Below are 26,387 nucleotides of genomic sequence, written 5' to 3'. Positions count from 1 at the left end.
GAGCTCACTGCAGCCGGGACAGAGGCAACTGGGTTTGGTATGCCTATTGAGAAGATTGAGCTCTCTGGAGTTTTGTAATGTATTTGCTTCATGGGTTCTTGCTTAAGAATTCATAGCAACACTTTGCTATTAAGAACTAGTTGGTTTATTAACAAAGGTTTAACAATCACACAACACATTGGGCCCAAGTTTCCACATGATTTGCGCCTGATTTTTAGGAGCAACTGGTGGAGAACGGACTATCTTAGAAATCGCAATTCTCCACATTTTTTTTCTGCAGTTCTAGTCAGGTAGAACAGTTCTACATTGGAACAGAATTTTTTCTTCAAAAGGGGGCGTGTCCGGCCAATTACGCCTGATTTGAAAGTTTCCACAGTGAAAACGTACTCCAAACTAAAGTAGAATGGAGCCAGTGAAGATTTTTGTAGAACTGAAAAAACATGTTCTACACATTAAAAAATCAGGCGCAGGTTACAAATTAGGCTTCCAGAACGAGGTTGGGGGGGGGGGGAAGGGAAGTCATTAAATTCTACAATCAATCCTTATTTATACTTATACAAATATTATACAAATAAATCCAACCTGAATAAACATTTATAAGCAAAGAAAAGATTAAATAAACCATCTTCCTACCTGTGTGAAAGTGCTTCAGGCAGGCCTTTCGGGACCGAAGGCTGAACGGGCCGGCCCGAGACTTCGGGCAGGGCCCGTCCCCAGCACCAGATTTACAGGTAGGTGGCGTTGGGTTGGGTCGGTTCGGTTCGGGTCGGGTCAGGGGGGGGGAGGGGGAGAGAGAGAGAGAGGGAGAGAGAGGGGGGGAGAGAGAGAGGGAGAGGGGGGGGAGAGAGAGAGGGAGAGGGGAGGGAGAGGGGGGGAGAGAGAGGGAGGGGGGAGAGAGAGGGAGAGGGGGGGTAGAGAGAGGGGGGAGAGAGGGAGAGGGGGGGAGAGAGAGCAGGAGATGGGGGCGAGAGAGAGGGAGAGGGGGGAGAGAGAGAGCGGGAGAGGGGAGGGAGGGGGGGGAGAGAGAGGGAGAGGGGGGGAGAGAGAGGGAGAGGGGGGGAGAGAGAGGGGGGAGAGAGAGGGGGGGAGAGAGAGAGCAGGAGAGGGGAGGGAGAGGGGGGGGAGAGAGAGGGAGAGGGGGGGAGAGAGAGGGAGGGGGGAGAGAGAGGGAGAGAGAGGGAGAGGGGGGGAGAGAGAGAGCGGGAGAGGGGAGGGAGGGGGGGGGAGAGGGAGAGGGGGGGAGAGAGAGGGAGGGGGGGAGAGAGAAGGGGGAGAGAGAGGGGGGGAGAGAGAGGGGAGGGAGGGAGAGGGAGGGGGGGAGGTCAGGTCGGATCCAGTCTGGGAGCGGGAGTCGGGTCGGGTCCAGTGGGGGGGGGGGGTTCGGGTCGGGGGGCAGGAGCGTGGGTCGGGTCGGGTCCAGTCGGGGGGGCGGGGAGCGGGAACAGGAGCGCGGGTCGGGTCGGGTCGGGTCAGGGAGGCGGGGAGCGGGAACAGGAGCGCGGGTCGGGTCGGGTCGGGTCCAGTCGGGGGGGCGGGGAGCGGGAACAGGAGCGCGGGTCGGGTCGGGTCAGGTCCAGTCGGGGAGGCGGGGAGCGGGAACAGGAGCGCGGGTCGGGTCGGGTCCAGTCGGGGAGGCGGGGAGCGGGAACAGGAGCGCGGGTCGGGTCGGGTCGGGTCCAGTCGGGGGGGCGGGGAGCGGGAACAGGAGCGCGGGTCGGGTCGGGTTGGGTCGGGGAGGCGGAAAGCGGGAACAGGAGCGCGGGTCGGGTCGGGTCGGGTCCAGTCGGGGGGGCGGGGAGCGGGAACAGGAGCGCGGGTCGGGTCGGGTCCATTCGGGGAGGCGGGGAGCGGGAACAGGAGCGCGGGTCGGGTCGGGTCCAGTCGGGGAGCCGGGGAGCGGGAACAGGAGCGCTGGTCGGGTCGGGTCCATTCGGGGAGGCAGGGAGCGGGAACAGGAGCGCGGGTCGGGTCGGGTCGGGTCCAGTCGGGGGGGCGGGGAGCGGGAACAGGAGCGCGGGTCGGGTCGGGTCCATTCGGGGAGGCGGGGAGCGGGAACAGGAGCGCGGGTCGGGTCGGGTCGGGGAGCGGGAACAGGAGCGCGGGTCGGGTCGGGTCGGGTCCAGTCGGGGGGGCGGGGAGCGGGAACAGGAGCGCGGGTCCGGTCGGGTCCATTCGGGGAGGCGGGGAGCGGGAACAGGAGCGCGGGTCGGGTCGGGTCAAGTTGGGGAGACGGGGAACGGGAACAGGAGCGCGGGTCGGGTCGGGTCCAGTCGGGGAGCCGGGGAGCGGGAACAGGAGCGCGGGTCGGGTCGGGTCGGGTCAGTCGGGGGGGGGGGGGGGTCGGGGGTGCGGGTGTCGGGTCTGGTCGGGAGGCAGGGCGGGGCGGCGGGGAGCGAGTGTCGGGTCTGGTCGGGGGGGGGGGGGGCGGGGAGCAGCAGCTGGCCGTGGGAGGAGCCTTATTCACGCAGCCCCAATGAGGCCATTCAGCCAGGGCTAGGGGCTGCGTGCTTCAGGCCCCTCCCACACAGTTCGGCGCCTGGATCTACTGCACTTGCGTGCCCACTGTAGCGCGCATGTGCAGACGTCCCGGCACTGTTTTCAGCGCAGGGACCTGGCTCCGCCCCCCCACAGCTCGTGCTGGCTGCGCCGAGGGCCAGAGGACCTGCAAGTAGGTGGAGAATACCGAGGATTTTTTTAGGCGCACTTTGTGGCGCGAAAAACAGGCATCCAGGTCGGGACTGCGCCGTTCTAGGCGCGTGTGGAAACTTGGGCCCATTACTAGTACATCCTCTAGGTTCACAACTGCATATCTCATCGTGGATGACCTAGACCCAACTGACTGGGGTTTTATTGAGTCTTGTGAACATCACATGACTGGCTAAGTCACTCACAATGCAACATCTCTACAAACCTGTGAGCATACTCACAGATGCATACATTACAAGTTTAGAAGAATGCGAGGTGATCTCATTGAAACATATAAGATTCTGAGGGGGATTAACAGGGTAGATGCTGAGAGGTATTTTCCCCTGGCTGAAGAGTCTAAAACTAGGGGGCATAGGCTCACGATAAGGGATCAGCCATTTGAGAGAGATGAGGAGAAATTTCTTCACTCAGAGGGTTGCGAATTTTTGGAATTCTCCAGCCCAAAGGGCTGTGGATGCTCTGTCGTGGAGTACATTCAAGACTGAGATAGATAGATTTTTAGGCTCTAGGGGAATCAAGGGATATATGGATCGGACGGGAACGTGGAGTTGAGGTCGAAGATCAGCCATGATCTTATTGAATGGCAGAGCAAGTCCGAAGGGTCGTATTGTTCCTAATTCTTATGTCCTGAGGAAGGGTAAAGGCCGCTGGGTTTCTGTTCCGAATCTAGTGACCCCTGCGGCAAAGTGCATGGGTCGGGGGAGATCAGGATGGCATTCTACTTTGTGCCTACTGTCACTGGCTAGGTTCATGCATGAAGGACAACCACCTGGGTGAGGTACAGGCGGGCCCCGTGGAGCCTGTACCCTAGCAAGAGGTGATGGAAATAATAGTCACCAGCATCTAGGGCAGGAAATATTCTTTAGAGCTGTAAAAAAATAATTCTTTATGATAACAACAATTCTTTATCATTTCTGCTTATTTCCTGGTTTAAGCTACTGATTATCAGCTGCCACATGTAAAGGACTTACATTTATATACAGCACCTTTCATGTCCTCAGGATGTCCGAAAGTGCTTTACAGCCAATGGAGTACTTTTGACGTGTACTCACTGTTGTAGTGTAGGAATACACAAGTTACAACATGGAAGCAGGCCATTCGGCCCAACCAGTCCCTGTCAATATTTACATAAGAACATAAGGAATAGGAGCAGGAGTAGGCCACTTGGCCCCTCGAGGCTGCTCCGCCATTCAATAAGATCATGGCTGATCTGATCTTGGCCTCAACTCCACTTCCCTGCCCACTCCCCATAACCCTTTACTCCCTTATTGTTCAAAAAATCTGTCTATCTCCACCTTAAATATATTCAATGACCCAGCCTCCACAGCTCTCTGGGATACAGAATTCTCCCCATGGGCAAATAGTTCTGATCACATTTACCCTTCTTAATCTCATATCCCTCCAATCATTTTTCCTTGATCCACCTACCTGACCCAACCTCGAAGTATGCAATGATATTCTCACAATCCTTAATTGCTCTGTGACAATATCATCGCATGACAACAGCACAGCCTTCAATGGCCACCATGACACCTCCTGTCAGCAAAACACACAAACTCAATTGGTGCATGGAGCTCCTCTCAGGACTGAAGCTCATCTCGGGCTCAGACATATCTCAGAAAATGCAACTGCTTCATCTTATACCTGGATCATGTGAACCGCTCAATGAAACGATTAGACCCTTGCTCTAAATATATATTGTCCTATATATCCTATCTTGGTTATCTCCTCCATGCAGGTCGGGGCCTCCATGCTGCTCCCAGGCCACTCGCCGCTCCTTTTATTGCCCCGACCTGCCTTGGGTAATCCTTGCCACTGGACCAAGACCGAGCTCTGTCAAGCCTGTGCGGTGGCTGGTGTGCAATGGCCTCCACACGTTAAAAAAATTCATGCACAGGCATCTTCCACCTTTCAGGATGTAGTCCGGGACCTGGAATATTAGGTCCTTCATTGAAACATCTGTGAACTCATCCTTTTTTGGCATGGAAGCAAGTCATCCTCATTTCGAGGGATTGCCTATGATGATGATGATGAATCTCCTCCAGCCCCACAACCCCCCCCGAGATATCTGCGCTCCTCTAATTCTGCTCTCTTGAGCATCCCTGATTATAATCACTCAACCATTGGTGGCCGTGCCTTCTGTTGCCTCGACCCCAAGCTCTGGAACTCCCTGCCTAAACCTCTCTGCCTCTCTAACTCTCTTTCCTCCTTCAAGACGCTCCTTAAAACCTATCTCTTTGACCAAACGTTTGGTCACCTGCACTCATTTCTACTTATGAGGCTCGGTGTCAAAGTTTTATCTCATAATACTCCTGTGAAGCTCCTTGGGATGTTTCACTACGTTAAAGGCATTGTTTTTTGTTCTTATATATGAAACATTCAAATTCCTCACTTAGATTACAACCTGTAACTCACTCTCAGGCGTCTGTTATTCTATATATAAACCATCTGAACCCTCGATTAGATCCTCAGCATTATTTTATACATGAACCATTTGAACCCCTTAAATAGATTCCATCCTGTCACTCAACCTGTGTCTGTTATTCTATATTTAAACCATCTGAAGCTCTTGTTTAGGTTCCAGACTATAACTCAGTCCTGGAAATTTGATATTGTAATTTAGTGCCTACCAGACACGACTGATAGATGCTAGAATCATATTTGAAAGTGTCTGACGGAAGACAGTCTTGCATTTATATAACGCCTTGGACAATGTGGATCACATCCCGTACCTCGAGAGCCTACTATCAGCAAGGGCAGACATCGATGACAAAGACCAACACCACCTTCAGTGTGCCAGCGCAGCCTTCGGCCGCCTGAGGAAAATAGTGTTCGAAGATCAAAATCTCAAACCCGGCACCAAGCTCATGGTCTACAGAGCAGTAGTGATACTCGCCTTCCTATATGCTTCCGAGACATGGACTATGTACAGCAGGCACCTCAAAGCACTGGAGAAGTACCACCAACGCTGTCTCTGCAAAATCTTGCAAATTCATTGGCAAGACAGGCGCACCAACGTCAGCGTTCTCTCTCAGGCCAATATCCCCAGCATCGATGCATTGACCACGCTCGACCAGCTCCAGTGGGCGGGCCACATTGTGCACATGCCCGATGCTAGACTCCCGAAACAAGCAGTCTACTCCGAGCTACGTCACAGCAAGCGAGTCCCAGGAGGGCAGAGAAAATGCTTCAAGGACACCCTTAAAGCCTCCTTGAAAAAATGCAACATCCTCACCGAATCTTGGGAATCCCTGGCTCAAGACCGTTCGAAGTGGAGGAGGAGCATCCGAGAAGGTGCCAAACACCTCGAGTCTCTTCGCTGGGAGCACGTACAAATAGCGGAAGGAATGTATGACAAATCAAGTACCCTACCCACCCTCTGCCCCACCTGTGACAGAGACTGTAGATCCCGCACTGGTCTCATCAGTCACCTTAGAATTCATTTTAATGTGGAAGCAAGTCATCCTCGACTCCGGGGGACTGCCTAAGAAGAAGATAACCTTTCACAGGACATATCAAAGTGCTTCACAAACATAGTCACTATTGTAGTCAACGTGGCAGCCAATTGCACACAGAAAGATGCCATAAACAGCAATGAGATATTTTGTGACGTTGATTGAGGGATAAATATTGGCCAGGACACTGAGGGAACTCCCCTGCTCTTCTTTAAAGAGTGGCGGGGGATCTTTTACATTCACAGGGCCTTGGGTTATGTCTCACTCGAAATACGGCACCTCCACCGGTGCAGCACTCCCTCAGCACTTCACTGGGAGTGTCAGCCTGGATTATGTGCTCAGGTCTCTGGAGTGGGATTTGAATACATGACATATTGATTCAGAGGTGAAAGCGCTACCAACTGAGCCATGCTGACACCTAGTAAGTGGGTAAAGTCTCATTCATAGACACTTCCAGACAAGAATCTAGAATCTTATCAGGCAATCTGTCTTCAAAAGATCATCAGCTCTGATTTATTTTGGTGTTTTTACCCAATCCTATGCCACTGCCCCTCCTGACTGAATCTAGGGGCTAGATTTTCCACTTTTGTGCTTATCACTCAAAAATGGGCATTATTTCTGGCGTGGACGGTAAAACAGGGTTTTCAGATCACTGGCTTCTCGCCCATTCTCAAAACACCTAGTCTCCATTTTTGAAAATGGGCGTTACCGCGAGCGATAACAAATGGGCGGTAGCGTTAAATCTTGCTGACCTTCTGCCGTAAAGTGTCGCCATCCTTAGCAACAGCATGGCAACGCTCGATTCATGCGAGTCAGGAGGTCAAGGATCATCATGACATGCGCGGAAGAGGAGACAGAGAGAGAGGGAGCTCAGAGGGACTGAAGGCATGGCTGGGTGTGGTGTGGCTGCTTTGGGAGGAAGGAGGGAGACTTTAGAGCTTCACAGCAAGTAGGCAAACAAAAATTAGCTGTCACCAGCCACATATTTGACCGAATTTGGCCTATAATGGAGGGAGAGGAGGAGGCATCACAGCACACTGTGGAGACTGACTTTGGAGAGAGCAGTGAGGTGGGAGAGGAGCCCACATTGGAGGGCGCAAAAGAACCAGGAGGTTCTCGGATGAGACAAATGCCTCCCTCTTGCAGGAGGTCGAGTCACGCTGGGGTGATTTGATACAAGGAGGGCGTGGGAGCCCACCTCAAAGGCCTACCAGAGGATATGGACCGAGATAGCAGAGATGGTCTTGTCGGCGACCAACAAGATTCGTGAGGGCAATCGATGCCGCAAACGATGGAACGACCTTGTGGGATCCATAAGAGTAAGTATTACATTGATTTACATGTACTTATGTATTTATATAATTTGATTTGTAACAGTCATGAGTGACTATCAGCAAATGTGAGGTCTTTCACTTTTACTGGGAATGTTTTACTCAAAGCCTGCAATCACGCTGCACGTCTTTAAGTAAAGAATAATAATTTTCATAATAATCATGATCACATCTGTCGGTTATGTATTGTATCAGTCTCTGTACAGTACCTAGCAATGATATTACGCAGTGATCTCATGCCATGTCGTCCTGTCACTTTTTACAGAAGAAGCTATTGACGATGAGGTCCATGCAGAGGCGAACGGGTGGGGGAGGCCACCAGTCCCCAGTTACATCACTGAAATGGAGGAGCGGGCGTACCCCCGGACAGCCACGGACGCATCTGCAGACCCTGAAGTGATGCCACGTGAGTAAAACTTACACCATTGCGTAATGTAAAGTCAATAGATGCCACACCCACTCATATCCGAACAATCATGTATGATAGATGATTTCTAAAATTATCATAGAAATAATGATGGACGAATGAAAATCATTGCAATGCAAATGTGTTGATGATCATGAAATGTGATGTTTGTGATGATTTTGAGAGTGGTGGTGCTTTTGTCGTGTAAATGCTGTGTGTAGTGCTGGACTCACCTTGTGCCCCAAGCACCCCCTTCTCCTCTAAAAACCTCATTTGTGTTTTGAAGCTCAGCCAGCAATGTGTCCCAAGTAAAGACTACAGAGGCCAGAAGGTGGGGGCTGGGGGCCCGACTCTCCGGACGATCCTACAGCTGGTGCTGAGGAGCTCCGATTCTCGCCTGTCAATCCGCTGGGTCTGTTCTCCATGGATGAGAGCGCGGATTTCGAGGAACCTGTATCGCCATGCTCCAGAAGCCATTCCACCCCAAGGCCATCTAGTGGTCCTCCGGTCATTTCCGCCTCCAGAGGTACCGGCCCCAAGTACCTTGCCACAGGGCACCTCAGTTGTCCCCAGGACAGCGCCGACCCCGCAGAGGCCTCATGGACATGGCAAGTCTGTTCCACGAGCGCCACATGAGAGCAGAGAGATGGTACAGTTGTCCAGGAGGACTGTAGACATTGGTGACCAGCTCATCGAAGCATTGGGGGACATATCCCGACAACTGGCCACCAGGACCGAGTACATTCCCCGGATGGCAGAGGCCCTGGATGCGATAGCCAGGAACACTGCTGGCACAGGTCTCCCAGTGGTCCCCGAGTGCGGCACTCCACCCCGAGGTTCCGCACCACCACTGTGAACGACAGGTTAGAGCAAGGACCAAGATCCTGCTTCTGCATCAGAGAATGTTGCCCCCCCGGCATCCTCCACTCCCATACCTGTGCAACCACCGCATCTGCCTTCATCCCTCCACAATGAGGTGCCGCCTGAGGAGCTCCTCGGCCAGGCGCCGTGGAGCGGGGAGGGGAAGGGGTAGAGGGGGGAGAAGAAGGAGAGGGGGGTAGGAAAGTGAGGTGCATGTCATCATCATAGGCAGTCCCTCGGAATCAAGGAAGGCTTGTTTCCACTCTTAGAATGAGTCCTTAGGTGGCTGAACAGTCCAATACGAGAGCCACAGTCCCTGCCGCAGGTGGGACAGACAGTCATTGAGGGTAAGGGAGGGTGGGACAGGTTTGCCGCATGTTCCTTCCGCTGCCTGCGCCCTCCCGGATGCACTTCCTCTACCTAGGGCGGTCTTTAGCCAGGGACTCCCGGATGTCGGTGGAGATGCCACACTTCATCGGGGAGGCTTTGAGGGTGTCCCTGTCACGTTTCCTCTGCCCACCATTGGCTCGTTTGCCATGAAGGAGTTCTGAGTAGAGCGCTTTGGGAGTCTCATGTCTGGCATGCGGACAATGTGGCCTGCCCAGCGGAGCTGATCAAGTGTGGTCAGTGGTGGCGGACAGGATGGAGTTGAGAATACTCGAGTCGAAGGCAGAGTCTCTATTGAGGAGCTCTTCGAAGTGCTCCTTCCAGCGGGCCCTGACTGCCTCGGTGTCCTTGATGAGTGTTTCCCCATTCTTGGCCAGCAGTAGGGTGGGGCCTTGGGAGTTTGGACAGTAGGTGGCCTTGAATACGATGAAGAATCCTCGCACATTATGGCTGTAGGCCAGTTGTGTATCTCCTGTGCTTTCTACATCCACCACTTGTTCTTTAGGTCCCGGGTTTTTTGTTGGACCTCAGCCTTGAGCCGTCTGTAATGTTGTTTTGCTGCTCCCGAGTTGGGTTGTTGCTTGAGGCTCAGAAATGCTCTGCGCTTGCGATCTATTAGTTCTTGGATCTCCTGGTCATTCTCATCAAACCAGTCTTGATGTTTTCTGGTTGAATGACCAAGTGTCTCTTCGCAGGCACTGGTTATGGAGGCCTGGAGGGCAGACCGAGCGCTGTGGGCATTCTGCATCTCATGGTCATCAAGGCACGCCAGATTAGCTGTGTTTCGGGCTCTCTTAGCTGGGTCTTTAAGTGCCCTGGCATTGACATTTTTGTGGCACTGCTTCTGCTGTCCCCTCCGCTTTGGGGCTATGCTGATGTCTATGATGGATCGGATTAGGCGGTGGTCCGTCCAGCAGTCATGAGCTCCTATCGTGATGCGGGTGATGCGCACATCCTTGCGATCCCTGGATTGGACGATAACATAGTCGAGCAAGTGCCAGTATTTGGAGTGAGGGTGTTGTCACAATGCCTTATATTTGTCCCTCTGGTGAACCAGGATGTTGGTGATGAGAAGTTCATGTTCTAGGCATGTTGTCAGGAGTAGGGTACCACTGGAGTTAGCTTTCCCTACCCCCTCAGGTGCATGTCTGCAGGTGATGGCAGTGTTATATCTCCATCTGGGTGTATTCAATTTGTTGTAATGTTTGGGGGCTGGTGACCACTCTCCTGCTTTGCCTTTGTATTTTGTGTTGCTGGACATGTTGAACATTTGATTGATGCCAATGGTGGAAAAAATTGGGACGTAGGCAGGGGTTAGGTGTTGTTGCCTGTGATACTTATGATTTCAGACCAATGTTGGTATAATTTTTTTTTAAATGAACATAACCTTGTTGTGCATTATCTCAGATAGCTGGACCATTACACGCTGGTGATTCCTGAACATGAAAGGGTTAAATACAACTTAACTTCAATCAACGTAAACTTTAACTGGCACCAAGGTGATGGGCACCATTGATGTCTGAGCTGCACACACACAGCAGTGTGTCAGTGTTGTCACTCACATCAATGCTCTTTTAGGCAAGTCGTTCAGATATCAGCTCCTCACGTAAGAGTGTTGCAGCTATGTAGCCACCACGGGCCCTCGCGGTCTGGAGGGGGTCATGGGCATGGTTGCATAGCCAGCCTGATTGTCTGGCCCTTGGTCAGTATCCAGCCCCTCGTCGTCCTCGTCCTCTCTCTCCTGAGGTGGAGCATCAGTGCCTTCTGGCAATTCTTAGTCCCTCCTGATAGCCAGGTTGTGCAGCATCGAGCACACGACCATGAATTTACCTATTTGCTCAGGGTTGTATTCTAACTCCCCTCCTGAGTGGTCAAGACACCTGAAGCGCTGTTTAAGCAGTTATTGTTTTCTGACCCACATTGCATGTGTCTCTGTGGCTCTGGTTGATTGCTTCTCGGCCTCGGTGTGGGTGTCATGCAGGGGGTCATCAGCTAGGTGCCTAGGCCATATCGGTTATCACCAAGCATTCAGCATTGTCCTTGTGGCTGACTCTTAAAGATGTCAGAGACAGCACTCTCACGCAGGATGTGAGGCTCATCGAAGGTGCCCGGACATTTGGCATTCACTGCAGTATGATCTGGTGGTGGTCAACAACTAGTTGGACCTTCAGAGGATGAAATCCTTTTGTGTTACAAAAACCCTCCGGGTCCTGAGAAGGTGGCCACATGGCGATGTGAGTGCACTGTATAGCTCCCTGCACCCTGGGGAAGAGCAATGCGGTAGAATACTCCAGCCCTGTCAGTCTTAGTCTCCGCGGTCATGAGTGTTAAGTATTTAACCCCTTGTATTCTGTATTGCACTGCCACCAGAAGGCCTACCTGTTGGAGTCCCAAGGGATCCCAGCATCCCTTGGGAGCACGGTATATAAGCAGGACATCCACGAGGTACCTGCACTCTGGAGTCTTATTAAAGGAGCTAAGGTCACACTTGCTCATTGTACACAGTATTCAGTTTCATCCTTTTTTATGAACATATCAATGGGGAAGCTGATAAAGTCCATCCTTCTCGCGTACAGGGCCTCTGTGACCTGTCTAATGCAGTGATCAGTTGCATGTTGAGACAGAGGGCAAATCTCGACTGCAGAGGCCAAAAAGGAACCGGACACGTAGTAAGATAGTGTCGCGTGACCTCGACCGACACTGATGTCCTGATGGCAGGCTGCATATGTGGCCTGATGAGCTCACATATTTCATTGATCAGCACCTGGTGGAAGCGCAGTCTCCGAAGGCAGGTGTGGTCGGAGATGTCGAGGTAAGACCTCTTTTCCCTGTACGTGCGGGGTGTGTATGGTCTGGCCCTCCTCCTCATTCTTGCACATCTTAAATTGGGGACATAATGATGTGCATCACACATTGAGCCAATGGCACTCTGCGTATTAATCGATGCAGGCTGAGAAATGGATGGCCCCCCATTGCATTGAAAGTATAATAGTGATTGATCAGAAGCAATGATTTCCTCACTAAAATACACCTAGAGTAAACCCCCATAGTCCAGAGTCTGAAAATATGTCTGTTGAGATGTTCACTTCACCTGAGAAGAACTCCAGAGTCAATGCAAACTCCCTCGAAGTTGAAACAGCCTTTTGAATGAAGCGACCTGCGATTTTAAAAATGGCAGCCACACTGGTGGCGTTCGTTCAGAACAGTTCCACTTTTTCTGGGCGTTTTTTTGGGCGAGCGATATTATGGCCGATATGTGTGCGAGGTAGTGAAAGTGACGGTGGGTGATCTCCTGGGCGTTAGATTCGCCAAATGTGCTCTTTACGACAAAAAAAAGTGGGCAGTAGATATTATTGAATCTCGGTGTTAATTCCGTGCGGAAAGTAACGCTGGGCGATATTATGGGCGTTGATTTCGCCCATTCTGGTGATTCCATCCAAAAAAAGTGGTAATATTTTTTCCTGGCGTTAAGCACATGGGGAAAGTAACGCTCGCTGATAAGTTTCCTAAAAATGCCCGTCAGTTTCCATTTTGTGCCAAAATGGGCGATATATGGGCATCATACGTCATTTCAGCGGTAAAATGGGCATTAAGTGGGCGTTAAGCAGGCAAAAAAAGTGGAGGTTCTAGCCCTAGGTCCTTATTCTCACATACATCACAGCACCTGATACACTTGTTACACAATTGCCTTCTGGGCCAGCACTGCAGGACAGGACTGCTTTGGGAACATCCAGGAAAAGGGTTGAAGTGACTTGAGGTTGGGGGGGCAGGATGGCAGGGGGTTTGAAGTCGAGCATTGTTGCAAAGGGGCGGTTGGAAATGGGGAGTGTGGGTGGCAGAACATCTTGGAAATGCAAAGAATTGGGGAGGAATCAGAGTGACACAGAGTGGCATGAATCCAAGGGCCGGATTAACACTCCTCAGGGCTCCAGCTAAATATAGGGTCCTGGTAAACTCACCATAATGGCAAAATACTGTGTACAACCGCTGGATCACTTCTAGTTAAGCGTAGTATATTGTGATCTGATTTGCTTTATCATTAATGCAGTGCGAAAAAATTTTATTTTGTCCGATATTTTACAAAACATCCATATGTTAATTGATCGGAGAGTTTTTACAGGCCTGTGGAGGGACTCGAATGTTTGTGGTGCCGAGGGCCCCCAGAATTCTTAATCAAGCTCTGTGTGAAACTGTGTGAGATAAAGTAAGGCATAGCGAATGGTCGGTGTGGATTGGCTGGGTGTTCTAATAAATTGAGAAACATGAGATCACCATTTGGATAGACTGTTCCTCTATGTCCCCATTGGTCTCGCTCTCTCCTCTTTCTCTGCATTCCTCTCTCAGGCTCTTTCTCCTTCACTCTCCTTTTCTCTGTCCTTCCCTGTTTCTATCATCCTCTCCATATCTGTAATGTATTTGCTTTGTGGGTTCTTTGTTCAGGAATTCATAGCAACACATTGCTATTAAGAACGAGTTGGTTTATTAGCAAAAGGTTTGGCAATCACACTACACATTATCAGTTCATCCACCAGGCTCACAATCACCTGCCCCATCATGGATGCCCTGAACTCAACTGACTGGGATTTTACTGAACATCGCGTGACTGGCTAAGCCACTTACAATGCAACAGCTCGAGAAACCTGTGAGCATACTCACAGGTACATACATTACAATATCCACCTGTATTCCTGTCCCCTCTTTCTGTTCTCTCTTCCCCTCTCTCCCTGACTCTATATGTCTCCATCCCTCTCTCCGACTCTCTGTCTCCATCACCCCCTCTCTCTCTCTTGCTCTCGCTCTCTCTCTACAGCGCTTTTCTTAGCTCTCTGTTTCTGGGAAATTGATAGCCCTGCAGTCTGCCTGCACTAATTAAGATTGTGTCACAGTGCCAGCTGTTATGTGACAGCCAGTTGCCATGGTGATGACAGATGGAAGAAACTTCCATCAGTGGATCAATAATTTACAGTGGTAGGACCTGGCTGCACGCCTATCTGGGATGAAACAAAATCAGGCATTCCAACTGTGAAAGACAAAAAATAGCAAAGAAGCAAAGTGGCTCAGGCACTCTCTTCCGGAACAGAATAATTAAAAAAACTTAAAGGGGCAAAGTGATTATGGGAAGAGACCACAGCCAAAACGTTTCCCTCAGGGAGATATCTGTACACTGACTGTTGTCTCTCAGTCCCCTCTCCCTCAGGGAGATATCTGTATACTGACTGTTGTCTCTCAGTCCCCTCTCCCTCAGGGAGATATCTGTACACTGACTGGTGTCTCTCAGTCCCTCTCTCTCAGGGAGATATCTGTATACTGACTGGTGTCTCTCAGTCCTCTCTCCCTCAGGGAGATATCTGTACACTGACTGGTGTCTCTCTCTGTCCCCTCTCCCTCAGGGAGATATCTGTACACTGACTGTTGTCTCTCAGTCCCCTCTCCCTCAGGGAGATATCTGTACATTGACTGTTGTCTCTCAGTCCCCTCTCCCTCAGGGAGATATCTGTATACTGACTGGTGTCTCTCAGTCCCCTCTCCCTCAGGAAGATATCTGTACACGGACTGGTGTCTCTCAGTCCCCTCTCTCTCAGGGAGATATCTGTACAGTGACTGGTGTCTCTCAGTCCCCTCTCCCTCAGGAAGATATCTGTACACTGACTGGTGTCTCTCAGACCCCTCTCCCTCAGGGAGATATCTGTACACTGACTGGTGTCTCTCAGTCCCCTCTCTCTCAGGGAGATATCTGTATACTGATTGGTGTCTCTCAGTCCCCTCTCCCTCAGGAAGATATCTGTACACTGACTGGTGTCTCTCAGACCCCTCTCCCTCAGGGAGATATCTGTACACTGACTGGTGTCTCTCAGTCCCCTCTCCCTCAGGGAGATATCTGTACACTGACTGGTGTCTCTCGGCCCCTCTCTCTCAGGGAGATATTTGTATACTGACTGGTGTCTCTCGGCCCCTCTCAGGGAGATATCTGTACACTGACTGGTATCTCTCAGACCCCTCTCCCTCAGGGAGATATCTGTACAGTGACTGGTGTCTCTCGGCCTCTCTCTCAGGGAGATATCTGCACACTGACTGGTATCTCTCAGACCCCTCTCCCTCAGGGAGATATCTGTACACTGACTGGTGTCTCTCAGACCCCTCTCCCTCAGGGAGATATCTGTACACTGACTGGTGTCTCTCAGTCCCCTCTCCCTCATGGAGATATCTGTACACTGACTGGTGACTCTCAGCCCCTCTCCCTCAGGGAGATATCTGTACACTGACTGGTGTCTCTCAGTTCCCTCTCCCTCAGGGAGATATCTGTACACTGACTGGTGTCTCTCGGCCCCTCTCAGGGAGATATCTGTACATTGACTGGTGTCTCTCAGTCCCCTCTCTCTCAGGGAGATATCTGTACACTGACTGGTGTCTCTCAGTCCCCTCTCCCTCAGGGAGATATCTGTACACTGACTGGTGTCTCTCGGCCCCTCTCAGGGAGATATCTGTACACTGATTGGTATCTCTCAGACCCCTCTCTCTCAGGGAGATATCTGTACAGTGACTGGTGTCTCTCGGCCTCTCTCTCAGGGAGATATCTGCACACTGACTGGTATCTCTCAGACCCCTCTCCCTCAGGGAGATATCTGTACACTGACTGGTGTCTCTCAGACCCCTCTCCCTCAGGGAGATATCTGTACAGTGACTGGTGTCTCTCGGTCCCTCTCTCTCAGGGAGATATCTGTACACTGACTGGTGTATCTCAGTCGCCTCTCTCTCAGGGTGATATCTGTACATTTACTGGTGTCTCTCATTCCCCTTTCCCTCAGGGAGATATCTGTACACTGACTGATGTCTCTCAGCCCCTCTCCCTCAGGGAGATACCTGCTCACTGCCTGATGTCTCGCAGTCCCTCTCCCTCAGAGAGATATCTGTACACTGACTGGTGCCTGTCAGTCCTTCTGCCTCAGGGAGATCGCTGTACACTGACTGGTGTCTCTCGGGTGTGAAAAGAGACAAGAACTGCATGTAAAATGATCTGTATTTCGGAGTGCCATCAGATCCTTGCTGGTTTGACATTTCCTCATGGACAAGGTCTGCAGCTGAAGCACCACTTTCTGCTTCTCTCCGTCAAAGGTTTCTTCTTCCCTTTAAATCGATTCCATGATTCCAGTTCCAAGTGTCCCACTTGCTGCTTGATCATCGAGTTCTTTCGTCAAGCTCTGCTACACCCTGGGAGTGGGGGGAGGGGGGGGGGTTTGAGTCCCTCTGGAATGAGTGCACAGTAAACTCTTGTTACTGACAGTATAATTGTTGCAGCTGTTCCAGACTCCCACAGCGGACCCACACAGCCAGGCTGCTGCACTGCGGCAATGCAGGATTCTGGGACACTATCATAGTCCATCAGCTGATGTCTCTCTGGGCCGGGTGCAGGTCATTGAATGGTATTTCATTTCACTCTCCCTTTACCTGCAGGTGCTCAATAGTGAGAGACAAACTAACATTTCAAGTGGCACCTCACTCCAATTCTGGGAACTTGACTGTATGAGGAATGACATAGATTACCTACTACTGTCTCAGTTATCTTTTGTAGTCTGTTATATCCCATGCTTCTCATTGACACATTGACACAATATGTTATGTTCCTGTTTGCACCACACTTCCCTCTAACACTCTGATATATCCCGCATATCTCACTGTAACACTGATATACCGCCCTACCTCACTGTAATACTCTCTAATATACTTCACTACCTCACTGTAACATTCTCTGATATACCGCCCTACCTCACTGTAACACACTCTGATATACCTCACTACCTCACTGTAACACACTCTGATATACCGCCCTACTTCACTGTAACACACTCTGATATACCTCACTACCTCACTGTAACACTCTCTGATATACCTCACTGTAACACTCTCTGACATACCTCATTGTAACTCTGATATACCCCACTACCGCAATGTAACACTCTCTGTTATACCCCACTACCTCACTGTAACACTCTGATATACCCCACTACCTCACTGTAACAAACTCTGATATACCTCACTACCTCACTGTAACATTCTCTTATATACCTCACTACCTCACTGTAACACTCTCTGACATACCGCCCTACCTCACTGTAACACTCTCTGTTATACCCCACTACCTCACTGTAACACTCTGATATACCCCACTACCTCACTGTAACAAACTCTGATATACCTCACTACCTCACTGTAACATTCTCTTATATACCTCACTACCTCACTGTAACACTCTCTGATATACCTCGCAACCTCACTGTAACACTCTCTGATATACCTCACTGTAACAGACTCTGATATACCTCACTACCTCACTGTAACATGCTCTGATATACCTCACTACCTCACTGTAACACTCTCTGATATACCTCACTGTAACAGACTGATATACCTCACTACCTCACTGTAACAGACTCCGATAAGTCTCACTACCTCACTGTAACACTCTCTGATATACCTCACTACCTCACTGTAACACACTCTGATATACCTCACTGTAACACTCTCTGACATACCTCATTGTAACTCTGATATACCCCACTACCGCAATGTAACACTCTCTGTTATACCCCACTACCTCACTGTAACACTATGATTAACCCCAATACCTCACTGTAACAAACTCTGATATACCTCACTACCTCACTGTAACATTCTCTTATATACCTCACTACCTCACTGTAACACTCTCTGATATACCTCACTATCTCACTGTAACACTCTGATATACCTCACTACCTCACTGTAACACTCTCTGATATACCTCACTATCTCACTGTAACACTCTGATATACCTCACTACCTCACTGTAACACTCTCTGATATACCTCACTATCTCACTGTAACACTCTGATATACCTCACTACCTCACTGTAACACTCTCTGATATACCTTACTACCTCACTGTAACACTCTGATATACCTCACTATCTCACTGTAACACTTTCTGATATACCCCACTGTAACAGGCTATGATATACCCCACTACCTCACTGTAACACTCTCTGATATACCTCACTACAACACTCTCTGATATACCTCACTACCTCTCTGTAGCACTCTCTGATATACCCCACTGTAACACTTTCTGATATACCTCACTACCTCACTGTAACAGATTCTAATATACTGCACTACCTCACTGTAACACCCTCTAATATACTCCACTACCTCTCTGTAGCACTCTCTGATATACCTCACTGTAACACTCTCTGATATACTTCACTACCTCACTGTAACAGACTCTGATATATCCCACTACCTCACTATTAATGTGAGGGGGGCGCGGTGGGGGAATTAGCGATACTCTAATAATGAAGTTAGCATTCTTATAGAGCTCATTAACCAGGAAAGTAGTATCAGTGTTTCCTCCCCTGTCACTTAACTGGTGAGTGTTCTATAATCTTCTTCTTCTTAGGCAGTCCCCGGAGTGGAGGATGACTTGCTTCCACACTAAAAATGAGTTCTAAGGTGACTGATGAGTCCAATGCGGGATCTACAGTCTCTGTCACATGTGGGGCATGTGGTGGTTGGAGGGATGGGTGGGTGCGGTGCTTGATTTGTCGTATGTTCCTTCCGCTGTTAGCGCTTGGCTTCCATGTACTCCTGGCAAAGAGACTCGAGGTGTTCGGCGCCTTCCCGGATGCTTCTCCTCCACTTTGAGCGGTCTTGGGCCAGGGATTCCCAGGAGTCAGTGGGGATGTTACATTTTTTCAAGGAGGCTTTGAGGGTGTCCTTGAATGTTTTCTCTGCCCTCCTGGGACTCGCCTGCCGTGATGTAGCTCGGGGTAGAGTGCTTGTTTCGGGAGTCTAACATCGGGCATGCGGACAGGTATAATCATCACTTGTTTAATGTCCATCTGCTTTCTCCATTTATTTACTGTGCTCATTGATGCTCTATAGAGCTAGACCGTGTTTCGTAGGCTGTGTGTCCTGTTGTGAATTGCATCACTCAAGAGCTCTCTGGTTTGATTCTACGCCACTTAACGACTGCTTCAAGACACAAGGAATAATTGGCCCTGTCTGTACCACATTGTGATGGAAATGCTCTCCACAGCCATTTAGTGCTCATTAGTGGTAAACGGATACTCCACAGTGTCGCTTCCAATTTCCGCTTTCAACCCAAATCATTTCGAGATGCAAACAGCCTCCTCAAAGAAACCCACTCTCTCCCTGGTTTCCTTCATTCCCCCGTAACCGCCCCCCCTCCCACCCCACCTCCCCCGGCTCCCACCCCACTTCTCTCCTGGAGGTGTGGTTTCACAAAGGCCAGAGGTCAACCCGTACCTCGCCCAAGTGGCCATTCGCCCTCTGTGGACCTTGGACGAAGAGGGGAAGAAGACGTTCGCAGGGAAAGGTGCGGAGCGGGGAGAAGAGTAGAGAAAGAGGAGGGGCTGGGTGGAGGAGAGCAGGAAGGGTGGATGGGGTGAGGTTGGGTGGCACTGAGCCAGGGCCTAATTCCATCTCTGTGCGGGGAGTGGGGTGTGGGGGGGGGGAGTGTAATGTCATCTGTGAGTATGCTCACAGGTTTATAGAGATGTTGCATTGTGGGTGGCATGGCCAGTCACGTGATGGTCACAAGACTCAATAAAACCCCAGTCAGTAAGGTATAGGTCATCCATGATGAGGTATGCAGTTGTGAGCCTAGTAGATAAACTGGTAATGTGTAGAGTGATTGTTAATCCCTTTTTAACAAACCAACTAGTTCTTAATAGCAATGTGTTGCTATGAATTCTTAAGCAAAGAAGCCATGAAGCAAATACATTACAGTGGGACCAATTTTCTTTTCATTTGTAGAGTAGGGGGAGAGTTGCACTGGGTGGAGTAGAAATTGGTCACTGTTGCAACCATTTTCAGGACTGATAACCAATTTCGCAGAACCTCGGACGATTTTCAGGCATTTGGGCAGCCGCCTAATACAGGGGTTAGGTCCCTTGCACATGGGCAGGTTCGCTCCAAGAAACTGGGCAATGGGTCCGTTCCACGCAGGACCTCTTGGCCTGGATGCAGCATTGTAAGCAGCCGCTATCGAGATGGTGAGTATCATTCGTTTTTAAAAATACAGGTGGAGCCAGGAGGATTAGGAATGTTCCCCATGGCTGCACAGCAGGCCTGAGCACCCTGCTGGACCTAATCGGCCCTCCCCCCCACTGTCCTGCCACTCCGCCGGCCCCACAGGGCACTTATCTGCCCGTGTCCTAACTCGCACCACGTCCCGTTCACCCATCACCCCTGTGCTCGCTGACCTACATTGGTTCCCGCTCCGGGAGCACCTCAATTTTAAAATTCTCACCCTTGTTTTCAAATCCCCCCATGGCCTCGCCTCTCCCTATCTCTGTAATCTCCTCCAGCCCTACAGCCCTCCGAGATCTCTGCGCTCCTCCAAATCTGGCCTCTTGCGTATCCCTGGTTTAATTGTTCCATCATTGGTGGCCGCACCTTCAGCTGCCAGGGCCCTAAGCTCTGGATTTCTCTCCCTAAACCACCCCATCTCTCCTCTCTCTTTTCTCCTTTAAAACGCTCCTTCAAAACTACCTCTTTGACCAAGCTTTTAGTTATATTCAAGACAGAGATCGCTAGATTTTTAGATAGTAAGGGAATCAAGGGATATGGGGATAGTGCAAGAGTGTGGAGTTGAGGTTGAAGATCAGCCATGACCTTATTGATGGCAGAGCAGGCTCGAGGGGCCGAATGGCCTACTCCTGCTCTTAATTCTTATCTGTCCAAATATCTGCTCACGTGGCTCAGTGTCAAATTTTATTTGATAATGTTCCTGTGAAGCACTTTATGATTTTTACGATGTTAAAAGGTGCCATATAAATGTCAGTTGTTGTTTCCTAAGGGCCGCTGCAGATGAGGCAAATGGCCTGAAATTCACGTGCTGAAGTGGGTGAGCTGCCTGTGGAGGTGGGACAGGTGCTGGTAGCTCACCTAAATTATTGAAATGAGGCCCCAAGGTCCAATTTTGGGCGGTCCTTGGGCCCCCCAGTTGGGACGAACAGTGCCCGGTTTTAGGGCCTGAAAGTGGGTCGAGATGAATTTCTACCACGCTAGGCTTACGGCTCTGGGGGGGGCCTGCTGTTCAGCAGCTACCAGGTGAAGGGCTGGAAGAGACACAATCTGTTTCTCATCGAAAGGGTGATGGGGGGGGGTTGAATTTGCTTTTCCTTGGGTGGGGTGAGAATTACTGATAATGAGGGGCAGGAATGGGCCTGTATTTGACCAGCTTCAGCTACACGGGGAATGGGGATTTGTTCTTAGCGGAAGAAGGAAAGAGGAAGTACGAGTTTGTGCTCAGTAGGAATGTGGCAGGACTTCTTATTCCTAAGTAGGGGACAGGGGAGGAGAGATGCATAATCGATAGCGCCCATTTGACACAAAGTCAAAATGACCCCCATTGCCTATTTTGATGTATTTCACTTTTAATAAATCCTATTCCATGTGTTTCACTGGTTCGAGATCTGCCTCAGTCAGACATCTTACTTGCCATTGCCCCTTTAAGGCCAGAATATCCAAACTTCTAATCATCGTGGGCCCTTTGGGTTCTTATTGTGAAACTATGCCAGCCAGTTATAGGGAGAATTTCCAGCTCCTTGCCGCTCTTCGTCCCGGAGCGGCGACAATGGTGGCGGTGAGGTGTTCTGGGCGGGCGGTCAGCCTCCAGTGCCCCGCAGCGATCCCCGGGTACGGTTTTGTGGCCTGCAGAGCAGCACCGCCCGGAAGAGCTGCGTCGGTGTGCAACGCCCCTGGTTGCGACACCGGCGAGAGTTTTGACTCTTGTCCGACATGTCCGCCCCGAAGTGTTCCCCGCATTGACCGCCTGGGAACTCAGGCAGTCCAACGATACCGACTGCGGAGAGGTAAGTAATGGACTCCGAAGGTAAGTGTCATTGTTTTTTCTTTAAATGTTTTTGGCCATTTATCTTGTGGTGGCGTAGGCAATGTTTTGGGAATGTTTTTGTGGCTTTTTATCCCCCTCTCTCGTAGTGCTCCCGGCACGGCTCTTTAGCTCGGGATTTTCCCATGCTAACCCCCAAGAGAGATGTACAATGCCCCCCGACTCAGGGCCCAGCTGCCCAATGTTACTTACTGAGGCGCAAACTGTTCCCGGGTGTCATGTATGTAACCACAATGTAACAACAATGTAACACCACTGTATTACTGTATACACTCAACTTAGATGCACACCTTGACCACAGGGGGTGAACTTGTGGAAGACACTCCTTACCTGATCATACAGGTATATAAAGGGAGGTCCCATGCAGGGTCATCACTTCTGGAGTCCTGTAACAAAGAGTTAAGGTCACAGAGTGGCCTTTTCCCTGGAATGTGCCTCGTGTGGTTTCATGCTGTAGAGTAAGGACTTTACACTGGGCACAAACTTTCCCGCCCGTCGCCATTACCGCCCCAAAAACATCAGCGGCGAAAATCCAGCCCGAAAGTTTAAATCCATGTTCCCATTGATTTGTGTTTACCTGAAGTTACTGCTACCAATTTATCCACCAATAGGAAGCAATCCTGAGGACAGCCCTTTCCATACACCCAGGGGTGTGGGATTCACAAGTGGGAACTGAGCTCCCAAGGCTTTGTGGGTCGAACAGCTGTGGTTCACAGGCCGTACATAGGCCCGTGGTTACAGTTTGGACATCCCAGCTTTAAGTGTTTCGTGTGGATTACAAGTACGCAGATCTCCAGAAGTGAGGAAATTCTGTAAATAACCTTACAATGGCAGCAAATTTCACTTATCCCCATACAGAAAAACAAAGCAGATATATAAAGACTTGCATTTATATAGCACCTTTCACGACCACCAGATGTCTCAAAGCGCTTTACAGCCAATGAAGTACTTTTGGAGTGTAGTCACTGTTGTAATGTAGGGAATGCTGCAGCCAATTTGCGCACAGCAAGCTCCCACAAACAGCAATGTGATAATGACCAGATAATCTGTTTGTTTTTGTTATGTTGATTGAGGGATAAATATTGGCCAGGACACTGGGGTAACTCCCCTGCTCTGCTTCAGAATAGTGCCATGGGATCTTTTATGTCCACTTGAGAGAGCAGACGGGGTCTCGATATACCGTTTCACCCAAAAGACGGCACCTCCGACAGTGCTACACTGGAGTGTTAGCCTAGATTTTTGTGCTCAAGTCCCTGGGGTAGCCAATGGAATGAGGTGGTGGGGCGGGAGCAGTACCAATGTTCCCACTTAATTTTTTGGGTGTGTGCGGCCCCATTAACAGACTGTGCGGCCCATTCGAATTTCCGCACATGCCTGGTTTTTCCATTTGAAAGCCGGTGAGCGGCTTGCACAGGACCTCCAGGGACATTGATCAGTACCTGAGCAACCAACATAGCCAGAGTCACTGCCTTCAGGAGAGGAGGGGAGAATGCGTGGCGCAGGGCGGGGGGGGGGGGGGGAGGTTAGAAAATAAACTTTCTATCCTCCTGAATTGAGCCTTTTTCCCATTTCATTCCGTGATTCCTCTACCAGAGATCCAAAGCTACCAACACTCCCTGCAGTTATCCCTCAATTTCTACAACTGCTGTGTGTCAGGTTCAATTGTGTTCCCGACTGAAGCTAATCATCGCACAAATGTTCCACTCCCGTACGAGTTCTATCGCTACAGGCAAGCCGACCTCAATGCAAAATGCTCTGTGACTTGCTGTCCAACTGGTTGTCTGAGCCATAGGAAGATTGTCACAGACAGAGGGCACATTTATCTCATTCCAGTGCTCCAATGCCTGATCTCAGTTCTCACAGAGTCTGCAGCGTTGGTAGATTTAACAGTACGGTTTATTGCCTCCAGACAACAAAGAACCCTCAGTTCCCCGTGGACTGCTGATCTCCCCTGGTGCCGGTACAAACCCGGTTGTGTGCGTCAGCGTGCTAGTGCCATAACAACAACAACTTGTATTTATATAGCACCTTTAACGTAGTGAAACTTCCCAAGGTGCTTCACAGGAGTATTATGCGAGTAAAAAATTGACACCGAGCCGCATAAGTAGATATTAGCCCAGGTGACCAAATGCTTGATCAAAGAGGTTAAGGAGCATCTTGAAGAAGGAAAGAGAGGTAGAGAGGCAGAGAGGTTTAGGCAGGGAGTTCCAGAGTTTGGGCCTAGGCAACCGAAGGCACAGCCACCAATGGTTGAGCGATTATAATCAGGGATGCCCAGGAGGGCAGAATTAGAGGAGCGCAGACATCTCAGGGGGTTGTGGGGCTGGAGGAGATTACAGAGATAGGGAGGTGCGAGGGCCATGGAGGGGTTTGAAAATACGGATGAGAATTTTGAAATCGAGGCGTTGCTTAACCGAGATCCAATGTAGGTCAGCGAGCACAGGGGTGAAGGGTGAGCGGGACTTGGTGCGAGTTAGGACACGGGTAGTCAAGTTTTGGATCACCTCTAGATTACGCAGGATAGAATGTGGGAGACCAGCCAGGAGTGAGTTGGCGTAGTCAAGTCTAGAAGTAACAAAGGCATGGATGAGGGCTTCAGCAGCGGATGAGCTGAGGCAGGGCGGAGACAGCCGTGTAATCGCATGATAATGTGAGCACACAATTTTCCCTGGGCTAGAGCAGTGCCAGAGACTCTGACTGAAGAAGTGCTATTCTCTGAGGGCAGCTGACTGGAAATGGATTGGGAAAGTGATACGTTGATCTTGCCACGCTGACACAATCAGGTGCCTTTCTTTATATAATCCAAGAGGAGAGGATTATATAAAGGCAGCACACAGAGGCCGGTTTGGGATTGAATTACCACAACGGGAAAGCAAAGAATCAAGAATCAAGACTGTCCTGGAGGTGGAATGGGGGTGACGTTTGGGAAAACTCCAGTGTGTGGACAATGTTTAAAGCTGCAAATCTTGCCTCGATGCTGGCCCCTCCCCCGCACTTGAAACTTTAGCTTGGCCCTACATTTTTGCCCAATTGGAGCACAGCACTTTGAGGACAAAGGTCAAGCCAGACCAATCGGCAGGAAAAAAGTTTCAGCCGCTTGAAGTGCTAAAAGCTGGCTGTTCTCCTGTGCAGAATAACGGCAGACTTCTGCACAGAGGATTCATGGAGGGGTTTGGGTGTTCTGAATTTCGAGCCAAACGCTGACAGTGAGCTGTTTGGACCGAAGGTTCAGCGTCCTTGTGCTAAGGGGGAGTGATTGCTTTCATTAACAGGACACCTGCCCTGCTGCTGGTTCTCTCCTTTTTCAGCTGTTGCTCCTCCAGTTCTCGCCTGCGGCCCTGCGGCCTTGGTCTGCCGAGCAATGCCTGTGATGCGTGTGCTGAGGGAGGGGAGGCCCACGCTGGTGGGGTCTGCAGTCCTGCTGGGGGGCGGCTACGCCTTGTACCGCTTGTGGAGTCGTCTCACCACCTCACGGGAGAAGCAGTCGAAGGGCAACGTGTACGAGACCCAGCGCGCTCTGAGTGAGTACCTCCTCTTCCACTTTGGCTCACCGCAGGACCTGTCGCTGTACATCACCGACCCAGTCGCTATCCAGAATTTCCCACAGCGGTGTGCCAAGGAATGTGTGAAACATTTCACCCAGCAGGTAAACAACAGCACTTGTGTTGGGCCTCTAGTTAAATCCTCTTCCAAATAATTATTATTTTAGAATTGGGGCATGGTCACAATCAGAAGAAAAAGAAAGAGGAAAGTGTTGCTTTTTATAGCGCCATTCACAACCTTGGAACGCCCCAAAGCGCTTTACAGCCACTGAAGTACTTTTGGTGTTTGGCCACTGATGTGATGTAGAAAACGCAGCAGCCAAGCACAGCAAGCTCCCACAAACAGCAATGAGATAATGACCAGACAATCTGTATCAGTGATGTTGGCTGAGTGAAAAATATTGGGCAGGACACCGGGGAGAACTCCCCTGTTCTTCTTTCAAATAATGCCATCGGAACTTTTACCTCCACCTGAGAGGGCAGACGGGACCTCGGTTTAGCGTCTCATCCGATAGACGGCACCTCCAACAGTGCAGCGCTCCCTCAGTACTGCATATGTCAGCCTCGAGTATGTGCTTAAGTAGCTGGAGTGGGACTTGAACTCACGACTGGGTGGTACAATGGGTCAGACACTGTCCTTTCACACTCTGGGACTGGGTGGTACAGTGGGTCACACACTGTCCTTTCACACTCTGGGACTGGGTGGTACAGTGGGTCACACACTGTCCTCTCACACTCTGGGACTGGGTGGTACAGTGGGTCACACACTGTCCTTTCACACTCTGG

General features: G+C 50.4%; 2 protein-coding genes across 4 annotated transcripts in view; one reads left to right on the top strand and one right to left on the bottom strand.

The window, feature by feature from the left end:
- Positions 1–26,387, bottom strand: part of kif1aa (kinesin family member 1Aa) — a 511,950-nt gene that overhangs the window by 344,356 nt on the left and 141,207 nt on the right. The window lies entirely within an intron of this gene.
- The window catches only part of LOC139265260 (uncharacterized), a 44,715-nt gene continuing 43,461 nt past the window's right edge, over positions 25,134–26,387 (top strand). For both annotated transcript variants that reach the window (XM_070882199.1, XM_070882198.1), the window contains exon 1: positions 25,134–25,705. In XM_070882199.1, coding sequence (XP_070738300.1) covers positions 25,421–25,705 — 285 coding nt within the window. In that variant the 5' untranslated portion in view covers positions 25,134–25,420. The remainder of the gene's footprint in view (positions 25,706–26,387) is intronic.

Source organism: Pristiophorus japonicus, chromosome 6, assembly GCF_044704955.1.
Source record: "Pristiophorus japonicus isolate sPriJap1 chromosome 6, sPriJap1.hap1, whole genome shotgun sequence".
NCBI classification, from domain to species: domain Eukaryota; kingdom Metazoa; phylum Chordata; class Chondrichthyes; family Pristiophoridae; genus Pristiophorus; species Pristiophorus japonicus.
Note: the sequence above shows the minus strand (reverse complement) of the source record. Positions and strands in the feature narration are given on the sequence as shown.